The 14,197-nt window shown below is 39.3% G+C and overlaps 1 protein-coding gene across 4 annotated transcripts in view; it reads right to left on the bottom strand.

Annotated features, from left to right (window-relative positions):
* Positions 1–8,132: 8,132 nt before the first annotated feature.
* Positions 8,133–14,197, bottom strand: part of cpeb4b (cytoplasmic polyadenylation element binding protein 4b) — a 55,119-nt gene continuing 49,054 nt past the window's right edge. For all 4 annotated transcript variants that reach the window (XM_079834035.1, XM_079834037.1, XM_079834036.1 and 1 more), the window contains one exon: positions 8,133–10,726. In XM_079834035.1, the coding sequence (XP_079690161.1) occupies positions 10,499–10,726 (228 nt within the window). In that variant the 3' untranslated portion in view covers positions 8,133–10,498. The remainder of the gene's footprint in view (positions 10,727–14,197) is intronic.

Below are 14,197 nucleotides of genomic sequence, written 5' to 3'. Positions count from 1 at the left end.
CAAAAACGGTTCAGGAATGGTTTGAGGACGAATTTGAGGTGTTGACTTGGCCTCCAAATTCCCCAGATCTCAATCCAATCGAGCATCTGTGGGATGTGCTGAACAAACAAGTCCGACCCATGGAGGCCCCACCTCACAATTTACAGGACTTGAAGGATCTACTGCTAACATCTTAGTGCCAGATGCCACAGCACACCTTCAGGGGTCTAGTGGAGTCCATGCCTCGACGGATATGGGCTGTTTTGGCAGCAAAAGTGGGACCAACACAATATTAGGTCATAATGTTATGCCTGATCTTGGTACTACACATACAAGTTTCAACAGAAATTACCAAATTTAGTTTAAATTCTTGTCAGTACATTCAACAGTACACTTTCAAAGACAAATAGAAATTATTGTGGAATAACTTAAGTCCTACTTAAGTGGGACTATTTTTAAAGTATGCTAAAGTGTACTTGTTCACAAGGGACACAAAAGGAAAAAACACAACCTTATTCATAATGAAATTCCTGCATGAGGGCGTGGCATTGTTGTCCCACGTCGTGCGCAGCTTCAGCGGATAATCAATCTGTTTATCATCCAAGTGATTCCAAATGAGCTGTGTGATTGAAAGCTCTCAGCAGTGAAGCACTGTGATCTACATTTCCTCTCCCACTGTCTCGTGGGGAACAAATAATTAGACTGTGACCTGACTACACGCAGTACTTAACCTTTGTTCCAGAGACGAGGGTGATCTCATCTCACTCTTTCTATTATTCTGCAGATCCTGCTGGACGGATAGAAGGGAACAAGTGAGGCATGTTGACTGTTTTATTAGGGCGATCAGCATATTCATTACCTCAGCAACATGGCACAACCTGTGTGAAATCGAGAAGCTTCACTGAAACAGAGCCAGCCGAGGAAAACATCACCCAAAAATAATAAAGTTTATCTCCTGTGGAGCATAGAGGTGAAAAAAGATGGTGGCTAATAAAAAAAACCTGAAAATTGTTGTGTTATCAATAGCTAGTATATATTTTCCTCCAGTCTGACATTTGCTTTTGATTTCTCTTTACTCTGACCATGTCAAATCTCATCTGTATGTTTTGACTAGAATTGACATGAGTGTCAAATAAGCTTTATGTAGATTTGAAAATCGACTCACAACGTGAAATGTTAGACCAAGAACAAATAAAAAGAGCTATATCAGCATTCAGAGACAGCAGATGGAGCCACTGAGAATAGAATATAAAACCTAATAATAGAAAAACAAAAGAAATAGCTCTTAGAGCTACACCCAGCTTATACATTCAGAAAATGTTTTTTTAAATGGGCCATGACATGGATTTTTTTATTATTTTAATAAGTCTCTTGAGGTTCACTTATAATGTTAATTAAGTTTTTTTGCACAAAAAACAAATATATCCAGAAAAACTACTATTTTCTACCTTCATTCTGAGCCTCTGTCTGAAAGGATCAGTTTTTAAGGCGCGGCTCCTTTAAGGCTTGTCAGTAAACGGCCACTGTTTTCATTGGCTAATGTCATTGCTTAGGAAACAGTATCAATGGCCACTCGCCATTGCATATGCCCAGTAATTTTCAGAAAAAGCATTGCGAATTGTTTCTTTTTGTGCTGTCAGATCTGCTTCATCTGTTTCAAACTCTCCATTAGAGGTCTTCATGTGTCCACTTGGATCCAAAAAACCGAGGTCTGATCTGAGAGTAAGCGGCAACCTCCCGCAGTTTCTCTTGAAACCAATACGGAAGTGACTTAAAGGGGTCATAGAATGGTACATGCACTTTTACAAGTTGATTATACGGAAATGTGTGTTGGCAGTGCCTGTACACAACCATCCTATATTGATAAAAATACATCCAGTGTTTTTTTTTAATCTCCTTATATATTTTCCCCTGTCTCAAATCGAGCCGTCCGACCGTGTGACGTTACACGGTGTACGCCCCTCCTAAGATTGTTGATTGACAGCAGCGTTTCAACACAGACCCGCCCTGAGCGAGCTGTCATCAGTCCGCCATTGTTGATACTCTGGAGCAGAATGGCGTCTAAGCGATTGTGGTGTTGTGTTGTTGGGTGTAATAACGAACACAGTAGTCGTTTTGATGTTCCTAAATCCGAACTGCTGAAGACCCAGTGGCTGCAGTGCTGAGTTTTGTTTTAGAAGGGAATATTCCCCCCGATCAACGTCAATGTTTGCGCAATCATTTCTCAGCAGACTGCTTTATAAACGAGCGTCAGTATAAAGCAGGTTTTGCTAATAAGCTGCTCTTGAAAAAAGGATCGTGTTCCTGCTGCATCTCAGGAAGATCGAAGATGTGAGTGTAACGTTTTATTAACCTTTATATTAATCTTTGTAAATCGCTTGCACGCTTCACAATGAATGAGGCTAATGTTTACAGGGTAAGTTACATTACGGCATGCTTTCTGTTTATGACGTTCTCAATATAATTCATAATCCCACGTTTATAATGAACAACGCGTTATGTTTGTTATTACAAACTGTGTACGCTGGTGATAAAGTTAACGTGGTAACACTACACTAAGCTTACTTTTGTACATGGTTTATAACGGTGTCTGTTACTGATTAAGAAGTAATGTAAAAAAAAAAAATCTTATAACATAACATCAATCTGTCAATGAACTAACACATCAGTAAACACATAGCAACTACGCTACTCTGCCAGTACAAAGATGGATCAAAGTGACATGACGTTAACCAACTTCGATGGGTTCGTCATCTGTTCCTGGTCCGACTCCGGTTCAAAATGATAAGGTTGCTTAGATGTGTCTTCAGAGACTCCCGTTGCCATTATTTCTCGAAAATATACCCTCAAATGTTGTCAAGGCAACCCTCCACGTGTGTTGTGGTGTTGTGTCGGGTCGAACCAAACGCCCCACAGAGCAGAGGGGGCGGGGTGAGCAAAGCTCATTATCATTTAAAGTCACATACACTGAAATGACTTGCTAAAAACTGAGCTGGTTTTGACCAGGTAAATTGAGTGTTTTCTTACAATACTAATGAGAATTTTTAATTAAAGTATATTACAAACTTTTCATTTAGACACTAAAGAATCATATTAACTTGCACAAAAATGTCATTCTATGACCCCTTTAAACTGCAATTCATCTAATGGCCACTAGGGACAGGCTCCAGAAGGAGCAGAATCTCATTGAGCCTCAACTTTACAGCAGAATAAAACATGTTTACAGCCTGGTACAAATTGTGTTTTTGGTCTATACGGCTTTTTTTTCCCTTCATGACAACTGTGAGGGGGGTGAATGTTTTTATAACTCATTCGTTTACATTTTATAAAGCCTTAAAGTTCTGCATAATTAGGGGCGTGGTCACTTTGAGTGACAGGTGGATTGTCGTTTATCTGCTGTCAGTCATTGCATCACTTCAGCTCCGCCCACATCCCGCCTCCTTGCCCATTTTCTTTTATCCGGGAGTGATGCGCGATGACGCTCTGCCAAGATGGCGACGGCCAGCTCGTCCCTACTTTACTCTTCAAAACTGCTCTTCAGATTCCTATGGGTGACGTCACGGACACTACATCCATATTTTTTTACAGTCTATGCCTGAGACCCAGGCAGGTTTGGGTCCAAAATGCCTCGGACACTGGTTGGGTTAGGTAATCAGCGGCCTCGGGTAATTTAAAATAAATGTGCTTTTTCCGAAAGGACCAGAGAAGGCCCGGATTCTTTTAAACTATGTCAGGCATTTAACAAAATGTTATTATTTAAAACAATATGACAACATTATTATCTAAGTGCAATGGACTTTATGCAGGTTTGCTTCCACATTTAGACTCAGTTGCTTCGTCAGGTAATTAACATTATGCCAAAAGTTACAGGACGTTACAGTGACGAGTGATTGACCTACTTGCGAGTTTGCGTTAAAGGGAAACAATTGAAATTTAATTAATTAATTCCTCACCCTCATGACGTTCCAAACCCTTAAGATCTTCGTTCATCTTCAGAACACAAATGAAGATATTTTTGATGAAATCCGAGAACCGAGAACCCCTCCATAGACAGCAACACCATTGCAACTTTCGCGGTCCAGAAAGGAAGTAAAGACATAAATAAAATAATCCATGTGACCACAGTGGTTCAAGCTTAATTGTATGAAGCGACGAGAATACTTTTTGTGCGCACCCCCCACCCCCCCCAAAAATAACGACTTTATTCAACACTTACTTTACTCACCCTCATGTCGTTCCAAACCCTTTTTTGAAAATATTCATCCATTTTCCATCTCCCCTTGAGTTTTACCGTTTTTGAATCCATTCAGCCGATCTCCGGGTCTGGCAGTAGCACTTTTAGCATAGCTTAGCATAGATCATGACCTCGAGACTAGATTACTGTAATGCTTTATTAGCTGGTTGTCCTGCATCATCGATAAACAAACTGCAGTTAGTTCAAAACGCAGCTGCTAGAGTGCTTACTAGGTCAAGAAAATATGATCATATAACACCAATTTTATCATCCCTACACTGGTTACCTATTAAGTTCCGTATCAATTACAAAGTATTGCTACTGACCTATAAAGCCCTAAATGGGTTAGCTCCAGTGTATTTAACTGATCTTTTATCGCCCTACAATCCATCGCGCTCTTTAAGATCACTAAACTCTAGGCTTCTGGTCATTCCTAGGATATCCAAGTCCACTAAAGGAGGGAGGGCTTTTTCACATTTAGCTCCTAAACTCTGGAATAGTCTTCCGGATATTGTTCGAGGTTCAGACACGCTGTCCCAGTTTAAAACTAGATTAAAGACGCATCTCTTTAGCCAAGCATTCACATTATAATTAAGTTTTATACTACAGTTAAATCGCACCAACAGCATTAATATTCTGAACAGCAGCTATGCTAATTATTTCCCATCTGCTTTTCTGTTGTTATCTCGGGACACTAGTCCCGAGGTAACTAGTTCGTCAGCTCCAGTTTGTATCCAGCCTCTGATGGAGACTTCAGATGCCCCGACACCTGTGATGAGACGACTCGACGCCTGTGAAGAGACGACTCAACGCCAGCGTTGTTATGGCCTAAAATAATACATGATTGATTAACTTATCCTAACATTTTTTCTTTAACATTCTCTTTTCTAACATTTTTCAATGTACATTTATGAAATGCACTTTCTGTGAAGCTGCTTTGAAACAATGTGTATTGTGAAAAGCGCTATACAAATAAATTTGAATTGAATTGAATTGAATCATTGAATCTGATTAGACCGTTAGCATCTCGCTCAAAAAAAAATGACCAAAAAGTGTCAATATTTTTCCTATTTAAAACTTGACTCTTCTGTAGTTACATTGTGTACTAAGACCGACGGAAAATGAAAAGTGATTTTCTAGACCGATATGGCTAGGAACTATTCTCTCATTCCTGCGTAATAATCGAGGAACTTGAGCCGTACCATGAGTGCAACAGCGCAATGATATTACACAGCGCCTGAAAATAGGCTAACTTCCGTCAACATAACCAACGTGACAACCTAATCTTCAGTGTATTCCGGTTCAAGTAGATACCGACCCAGTGCCGAGAAACTCCATCTCATGTTCTCCTCCAACTACAAAAAAAAAAAAAAAACGAACCAAAGGCGTTTTTAAAAAAAATTACGCTTTTACGCCTGCCGTTTTGCGCGTCGGTGTGCACACTCACATTGGCGCCCTTTGTTTAGTCACGAGCAGTGTTGGAGAAAGTTACTTTGAAAAGTAATGCATTACAATATTGCGTTACTCCCTTAAAAAGTAACTAATTGAGTTACTTAGTTACTTTTGCGTTCCTTTTTCTCACCTGGGCTTGTTTGTTTTTTTTTATAACAAAAAAGTTCTATTTTTGTGCAAATGTAAAGACCTCTTCACACCAACATTTAAATAATACGCCTCAGGCTGAGGTAAAAATGCTAATTCACGCATGAACAGTAGAGAGCGCAGCTCAGCTGTGCTGCCATTCTAAATAATGGAAGAATAGGACGCAGGAGAAAAAAGTTTTACCACTAAAAACAAAACATCTAGTAATTTTTGCTCATGGTTTAACTGAATCATTGAAGGTTAGCAGCAAGACATTGGTCAATAAATTGACATTAAATGCATAAAATATTTGTTTTATTTAACATATTTAATTATTGAAGGCTTGCATAGTATTCTGATTTTGCATTTGACTGATTTTATTCAATTTGAGGAGTACTGAATCTTTATTGTGCAAGTGATATTAATAAATGCTCACATTTAGTCATGTTTACACACTCCGCCTCTGCACTTACTCTCGATTTGTCTCAACATGGGGACAGGAGAGCAGTCAGTCAAATAAATGTGAAAAAGTAACTAACTTATATTTATTTTGTTGTAAATATGAAAAGTAATGCGTTACTTTACTAGCTACTTGAAAAAGTAATCTGATTACGTAACTCAAGTTACTTGTAAAGCGCTACCACCAACACTGGTCACGAGGCGTTAAACGTTGGCGATAAACGCGCGAGAAAATCGTCCCGTGTGAACAGGCCATTAATACAAACCCCCTTTAGCAAAAAAAAAATGTGCATTTGTATTAGTATTTGCACGTTCGCTTGGGGCGGCACTTCTGCCTACGTCTAGTGACGTTTTCGACGTGATTGCGCAATCACTGGCGAGCCGCAGAGCAGCGCAAGAGGAGCAATTTAGGTTAAAAAGTATATTCATTTTTATTTTTTAAAATGGCCGATGGTTTGTCTAGAAACAAGACAATGTTTTTTTCCTCAAAAAAACACACGAAAATCTTGGATGAGACGGGGGTGAGTAAAATATCAGGCAATTTTCATTTTGAAGTCAACTAATCCTTTAAAGCCAAATGAAATGTAACATTCCCACTGGTGATTATGATCGGTTTGATTGGTAGATTCAAATGAATTCAGAGAAGCTGAATATGCCAGAATATCTAGAGAAGGAGGCCGGAGTATTTCAGGAAAGAAATGCAAGAAAGTCAGCGTCTTGTCACAGTTAAGTTTTATTCATTCAACATTTCACATTACAAATATTTAAAAATTATGCATATTGTTATAAATAGTTGGCTGCAAACAATTAAATAACATTAGATTTTTCTTTTTGTTTCACTAGCACTTACAGACCAACTCCTAAAATATGGACATTTCGTATAACATAACTTAATTAGAAAGAAAAATACAAAAATAGGAACTTATAAAGTGAAATGACAATAAAAATTAAGGTGATATCTTAAGTAAAAAAATGCTATTAATAAATACAACAACCTTCCCATACACAGTTAAAAACTATTGAAATTTTGCCATTAAGTAACATCGTTAACAGACAGATATTTAAATATTTATTTTCCTTCAGAAAATGTGAACCATATATTGTGGAGCACAATATAGCAATTAGTAAAAACTAGACACTTTAACATATTAAAAGCTTCACCTCAAAAATATAACAAAAATCTGATCAAAATTATAAAAATTAATTATACATTCCAATTAAAAATATACCAATAAACAGCTAAATACATTGTTGACCTAATAATTACAATGCAATCAATCACAGTAGCTTGAAATAAACAAAAATAAGCAAATGAGCACAAAACCTTTAATGTTTTAAAAATAACTTCAATTATTTATATTAGTACAAATAGTTTGATTTCTTTTCTTTTTTACAAACACCAGCATGAAAAGGATTACAATAACAGTAGAAAATGACTGTGAAAAACATATTAACATCTTCTTTAAATGTCGGCAATTAAAAATGGCATTAAAGAATTACATTGCAAAGAGTCTTTATCTGGAAAAAGTTCAAAAAAAGTATTGCACATAACAACTCCAAGTTAACTTGCAACATTTACCACATTCAAGTCTTAAGTTCCCCTTCCTCCAAACGGGTTTGGATTTACTTCAAACAGACAGCGGGGATGAAGTTCGACAACAGCGTACTATATAGAAGATCGAGCGTTCGTCCTGCACTGCCAATTTAGAGTTCTGCGAGCGTGCGTGTGTGTGTGTGTGTGTGTGTGTGTGTGCGTGTGTGTCTGTCCTATCGATACTGGATTAGAACATGGGAAGAAGGGTGCAGGGTGTGGGGTGGCCTTAAATCAAAGCTTTAGAAACATCTGGTGCACAACCACAACAATTAAGGTTTTTTTTTTTTTCTCGTCTTCTCGTCATGCATGCTAAGGATTACAATAGGAACTAGTTGGCAGTTCAAGAATATATAGTTTCAAAATACCTAGACATCAAACATCCATTCTTGTGATACGAGGATCAGCCTAAACATGAACCGGATTGAGCATTCTCCATAGATTATAGTTTTATATTCCAGCTTATCTTTGTAGCCATTTTGCGCAATATGAAAATCGTGAACGACATGAACGTGTGTTGTTCTTACCATGCTAATTTCCAAATCTTAGTAGGGTTGCCTTTAAAATCTAGTGTACAATAGCCGAGACTCTCTCTCCTCTGCAGATTTGTCGCGTCAACACAAGTGCGTGCTTTAGCTGTAAAGATTCCTCAGCACTGAAATGTATAAAAAGCATAATTGAAAATAATATATATATTAAATTTCACTCAACCTCTCGGGTTATTTTTTTTGTTTCTCTTAAAATCAAAAGTTCCATATATGCACATCTCTCAGTAACAAAAGTACAAAAGCTACCTTTCACAATGTGAAAAATTGAGGTATTGCAAAAAGGAGTCGTTTTTTTTTTTCCATTTGTGAAAAATGTGCCTAAAATGACTGTTGAAAAAAAAGTATTTAGAAAAGTAGTGCATAATAAATGTTTATATGTGCATGACAAAATAATTTAGCTAGAAAACACTGTACCAAAAAATCAGCAGGCCATGTATAAAATAATCATCTTCTTCATTAACAGCAAATTCTTCAAAAAGTGTTTTAACTTGGAAAAATGTCGTTCAACCACCACCACCACTACTACGCCCAGCGGCTCGACAAGCCCGTTTCTCACTAGTGTATCGAGTCGAAACCGATCACTAACTCCCTGACTTTTGCGCTTTTTTGTTTTGACGATAAATTGGAATTTCCTGAACTCCCTCGACCGTACCCGACCGACGAACGAACCGCACCTTCGTCTGACCTTTGGGGAAAGGGGGTAGTTCACTAGTGTTTTACTAGGACTTTAACTGCGTGCTGATCGATTCAAGGCCAATCTTTGGTTTGCTGGAGCCCATCTGGTCTTTAGATTGAATGGTAGGAGGACTGGGTTGGGTTGGGGGCGAAAATCATAAGAAAGGAAACGTCCGTGGTTTTGCTAGCTACTACACAGCCATCTTTGGTTCCCTAATGAAAGTCTGAAAGTAAAACCTCTTATGCTTCAGGTGAGCGGAGAGATGCACGGACTACCTTCAGTTATGCTTTACACTCAGGCTGAGCGGGCACGGCTGCTGCTGCAGGACAGGAGGTACACCTCGTCTAAGTAGCTTTCACTGCTGTTCTGCTTGCTCTTTTCAGAGGGGCTTCTGGGGAAAAGGCTTACGAGACACATATTGCGAGTTAAAAGAATGAAAACGAAGGCTTGCCGCTAAAAGCCTGAGAGAACGACGGCAACCGAGTCAAGTTCCTTGCATTCGAACCAGCTTGCAGGCAGACTACTGCAACTTTAAACAACATACATTCCCCACTAGGATGCTGAATCTCCAATTCAAATCAGGAAGTGACAGAGCAGATTTTCTCAATGTGCCGTTTGCTGATGTCATTTCCGTTTCTGTGGTCCCGGGGGAAAGGGTGAGACCAGCTTGATTTGTTTTCTTCTCTATATATTCGACTTAAACTAGCAGCTAAGCTTGAGGTATTAGTTTTCTTGCATGTCGCAATGGAGATCAAATCCAGACAGCTGTTGTGGAATCAGTTGTTGTCATCAGGAAACGTTAAAGATTAGCATGGTCTTTTGAAGTACAAAGTATACCAAAAGAAAAAAAAAAAGAAAAAGAAAAAACAGAGCGCTGAGAGAATTCGCTTCTTCTGTTTTTCAAATCCCAAGCTTTGGTTAACAACTCAGATCTTAGACCACACATCTGCACAAAGAAATAAGTGCACTCTTCCCGCACCTTTTTCTTGCTCCTTTGCCTTTTCCATTCAATTCAAATAGGACGTAATACTTCCAATCGCAATGTTAACAGAAAGCCAATTCTAAAGTCATGCAGATACTTACTGACAAATTATACTAATACTCAATATATTCACATCTCTGTGCACTTGAAAATGAAATATAATGGAGTTATAAAAAAATAGAGAGATGGATTAGACATTTTCTTTTTCTTCCTGAATCTTTTTTTGGATACACATCCATTTTTCTTTTTTTTTTAATATATTAAATGACAAATTAAAATCATATATTTTTCGTGTTTGTCTTCTTTCTTTTTTAAATTAAACTAAAAAGGAACCAGCAACAGAAAAGTGCATTTATTTAGATGATGATTCTGCGACTCCTCCTAGCCTACTCTCCTTCTCTTTCTCCCTCGCTCTCTCTCGCACTCTCTCTCTTCTCCTGGCCTACCGGCTTTAGTTCCAGCGGAAGGAGATGTGGCGAGGTCTGTCTCCGCCTTCCTTCACCAGGGGCTTGTGGAACTCCCGGCCGGCGCGCGAGTGGATGGCCGCCCAGCAGTATTCACAGTAATACTGGAGACAGGTCACGTTGGCGCAGAAGAACGGGGCGAACTTGCCCCCGCAGCGAGTCCCCTGACATTCGTCGCACAGCTGGTCATCCAAGACGTATGGCTTCACTTCCACCTGCACCCAGAGAGATCAGCAGACGGTTACATACATGTTAGGGGTGGGGGAAAAATTTGATTCATAAGGCCAATTTATACTTCTGCGTCGAGTGCACGCAGAGGGTACGGCGTACCCTACGCATAGACGCGTTGGATACGCCGTACCCTACGCCGTACCCTGACGCGCACCTCTCCAAAAATGTAACAACGCGTCAATTCTACGCGGACCGCAAGCGCTGTGATTGGTCTGCCAGAACCCTTCCCTCAGGTCAATAATAAATAAAAAATCTGCGATAGGAGTGTGTGTGTGTCCAGAAAATTCCTTACGTCTGCTATAACACAATATTTTGCAGTCCAGCGATTCTTTATGGTAGTAAATAAAAAATATATAGATCCGCTGAATATAGTTTATTTATTTTCTCATTAAAACCAAAGATTTTAATCAGTAATTGTATATCAAGAACAGGGACACATTAGGGTATATTTCGTGAATGAAGTCTCCGCAACAGCAATCGATTGCTCGAGCCACCGCTGCTGAAAACAGCGGCCACGAGCTCCGCATGACTTCACAAACACATTCCAGCGCCAGATCGCCTTATTTAACTTTACTAATCAACTAGAGATGCTTAATTAGTATTAGATACAACAACTCAAGCTGCAAGAAAAGCCGCTCTCTCACTGCTGCTGATATTCCGACATGAATGTACAGATGCTACACAACAAGCTGCTTCTTCTTCGGCTGTTGTCTACTAACATGCCTGAGGACGCTGCCTACTAGCGTCTGCATGTGGAATTGCACATTGACGCAGACAACAGCGCAGAAGTATAAATGCTCACGACGGCGTCGGCTACGCACGTAGCCTACGGCGTACACTCGACGCAGAAGTATAAATTGGCCTTTAGATGCATCGCGATGCGGACGATTCTGAATTGATTCACAAATAGAGACAGAGCGTATTTAGGCCACGCCCACACCAGGGGGGAAAACAATCCAACGCTCTCCATTGACTTTGCATTGCGTGAGGCTGCCTCATTGTCATTTCGGACTTATAACAAAAAACAGAACAATGTCTAAAAGCTGATGTGTGACAAGGTGTACAGCAAACAAGCTAAAAAACACAGAAATAAGTTTTTATAAGCTGTCGACCCAAAAAAACGAGCGTTTAAGAAGATAAAAGTGGATACAGGCAATACGAAGTGACGCTTCAGCAGGATGAATGGGTAAATTTTGGGATCCTGACCCTCAGTATGTCTCAGTATGTGTGCAGTAAACATTTTGTCACTGTTAAGTCAAATATCCAAATGTCCGTTTTATATATGATATTTCCTGTTGTTGATTACATTCCCCACACTAGTCGCCGTAGTTCTCAGTGTAATATGACCTGTAGCGCACTGTCTCAATGGCCTGAATCCACTTTTTTGTCCTTAAACGCTCGTTTTTTGGGTCAACAGCTTATAAAAACGTCTGGGTTTTTGCTTCTGGGTTTTGTTTAGCTTGTTTGCAGTTCACTTTGTCACATATCAGCTTTTATACATTGTTCAGTTTTTTGTAATAAGTCCGAAATGACAAGCAGGCAGCCTCCCGCAATGCAAAGTCAATGGAGACGGTTTGATTGTTTTCCCCCCCGGTGGGCGTGGCCTTCAGATTATGACGCGTGTCGCTCTGTCTCTATGTCAAAAAATTGTTTTCTAAATGTTGATAACGTAATGCTGACGGAACGCAAAAGGCGCAACTCTGAAGCGTGAGAAGTGCAGCGCCCGGACCGTCTGTGGCGTGCACATAACAGAGACTCATGATAGCGGAGCGAGAATGGACCCTCTGAATTAAAAGCTAACGTATGGAAGCACTTCTATGAAGATGAAGGGGAAAATGACCTGGATAAGAGCCACAGTATATGCAAGTTGTGTCAAACTAAACTAAAATATTTTCGAAACACGACAAACATGAGAAACCGTATTACACATTTCCAGAGCTCGGTTGTACCGGTAACGTTAGTTGGCGCCAATCAGAGAACCACAAACTATCGCAAATTTGATGGTCAAGGATTTGCGTCCGTATTCTCTGCGGATGTTAATTTAGTGTTCAGATGTTCATTTCATAAAAGCTGTTTTCGATTGTGGTATACAGCAAAAATGTGTCTGTGCTCAGGATTTCGTTTTTAGACTATTATTTATTTGTGTATAAGAGCAGCTGTATGTTACTAGTTATTCAGAATAGTCCACAAGCATTACTTTTGTATGAGAGATGCTGGTACAGAATTCTATATTTTTGTATTAAAGCTGTGGTTTTGGCACAGCAAAATTTTTATATTGCTCATTGCACATAACAGGAGGTTATTACTTTATGTTAGTGATTCAGAATATGCTGAAGTCTGAAGTATGCTGCTACAGACACTTTTCCTGTTGTTGTTTTTTTGCAGTGTTGGGACATTTATTAATAAAAGATATTGGAAGTAAATTCATTATGGGCCATTACAAATACTTTGCTTTAAAAGTACCAAGTGAGAAAAAAGAAAATTTGTTTAGAAAAAAAGATGCATCGATAATCGTTTTATTATCGCATCGCAGCCCTCTGAATCGTAATAGAATCGAATCGTGAGGTGCCTAGACATTCCCACCCCTAATACATGTGTGCTCTTCCTATCAAGCCTTGTTTATACTTTCGTCTCGTCTGTTTGGGAAGGTGTTTATACTCGACACGCTCGCCGCTGTGCTATTGTTTGAAACGACAGAGGGCGACTCGGAGTAATTGTTCTATGAACCATCAGGACACACGACGTGACAATGTTTACCAAAACCACACTACGAAAGAATTGTGTAAACCCAGTATTACTTGTGACATTAGAACAGAATATATGGATGGGAGAACATGTATACAACTAAATTAACCATCTCTTAAAGGATTAGTTCATTTCAAAATAAAAATGTCCTGATATTTTACTCACCCCCATCATGTCTTTCTTTCTTCAGTGGAAAAGAAATTAAGTTTGTGAGGAAAACATTCCAGGATTTTTCTCCACATAATGGATTTCAATGGCAACCAAAATGTTGAAGGTCCAAATCAATGCGGTTTCAAAGGAAGGGCTTCAGAGGCTCTGCACCATCCCAGACGAGGAATAGGGTCTTATCAAGACAAACCATTGGCCATTTTCAAAAAATTATAATAATGTATATACTTTTTAACCTAAATTGCTCATCTTGCGCTGCTCGTCGGAAAGGTCACGCAAGACGTATGCAGAAGTACCCATAGATATCCATAATAAAGGCTAGATGTCTCGTGCGCGCTGCTGGCCAATGGAGGTCGACGTCCGCACCTGGCGGCCATCTTGTCACAGGCAGCTCGCTCACTCGTAACATTGTGTTTTCATGGGTGCATGCACTTTTATAATAACCATAACTTGCTAAATTTTCTACCGATTTTCAAATGGTTTGGTTTGTTATAAAAGTCAGAGATGTAGTTAGGACACTGCATACTAATGAAAAATTATTC

This window comes from Gobio gobio (genome assembly GCF_949357685.1).
Source record: "Gobio gobio genome assembly, chromosome: 14".
Classification (NCBI taxonomy): Eukaryota; Metazoa; Chordata; class Actinopteri; order Cypriniformes; family Gobionidae; genus Gobio; species Gobio gobio.
Note: the sequence above shows the minus strand (reverse complement) of the source record. Positions and strands in the feature narration are given on the sequence as shown.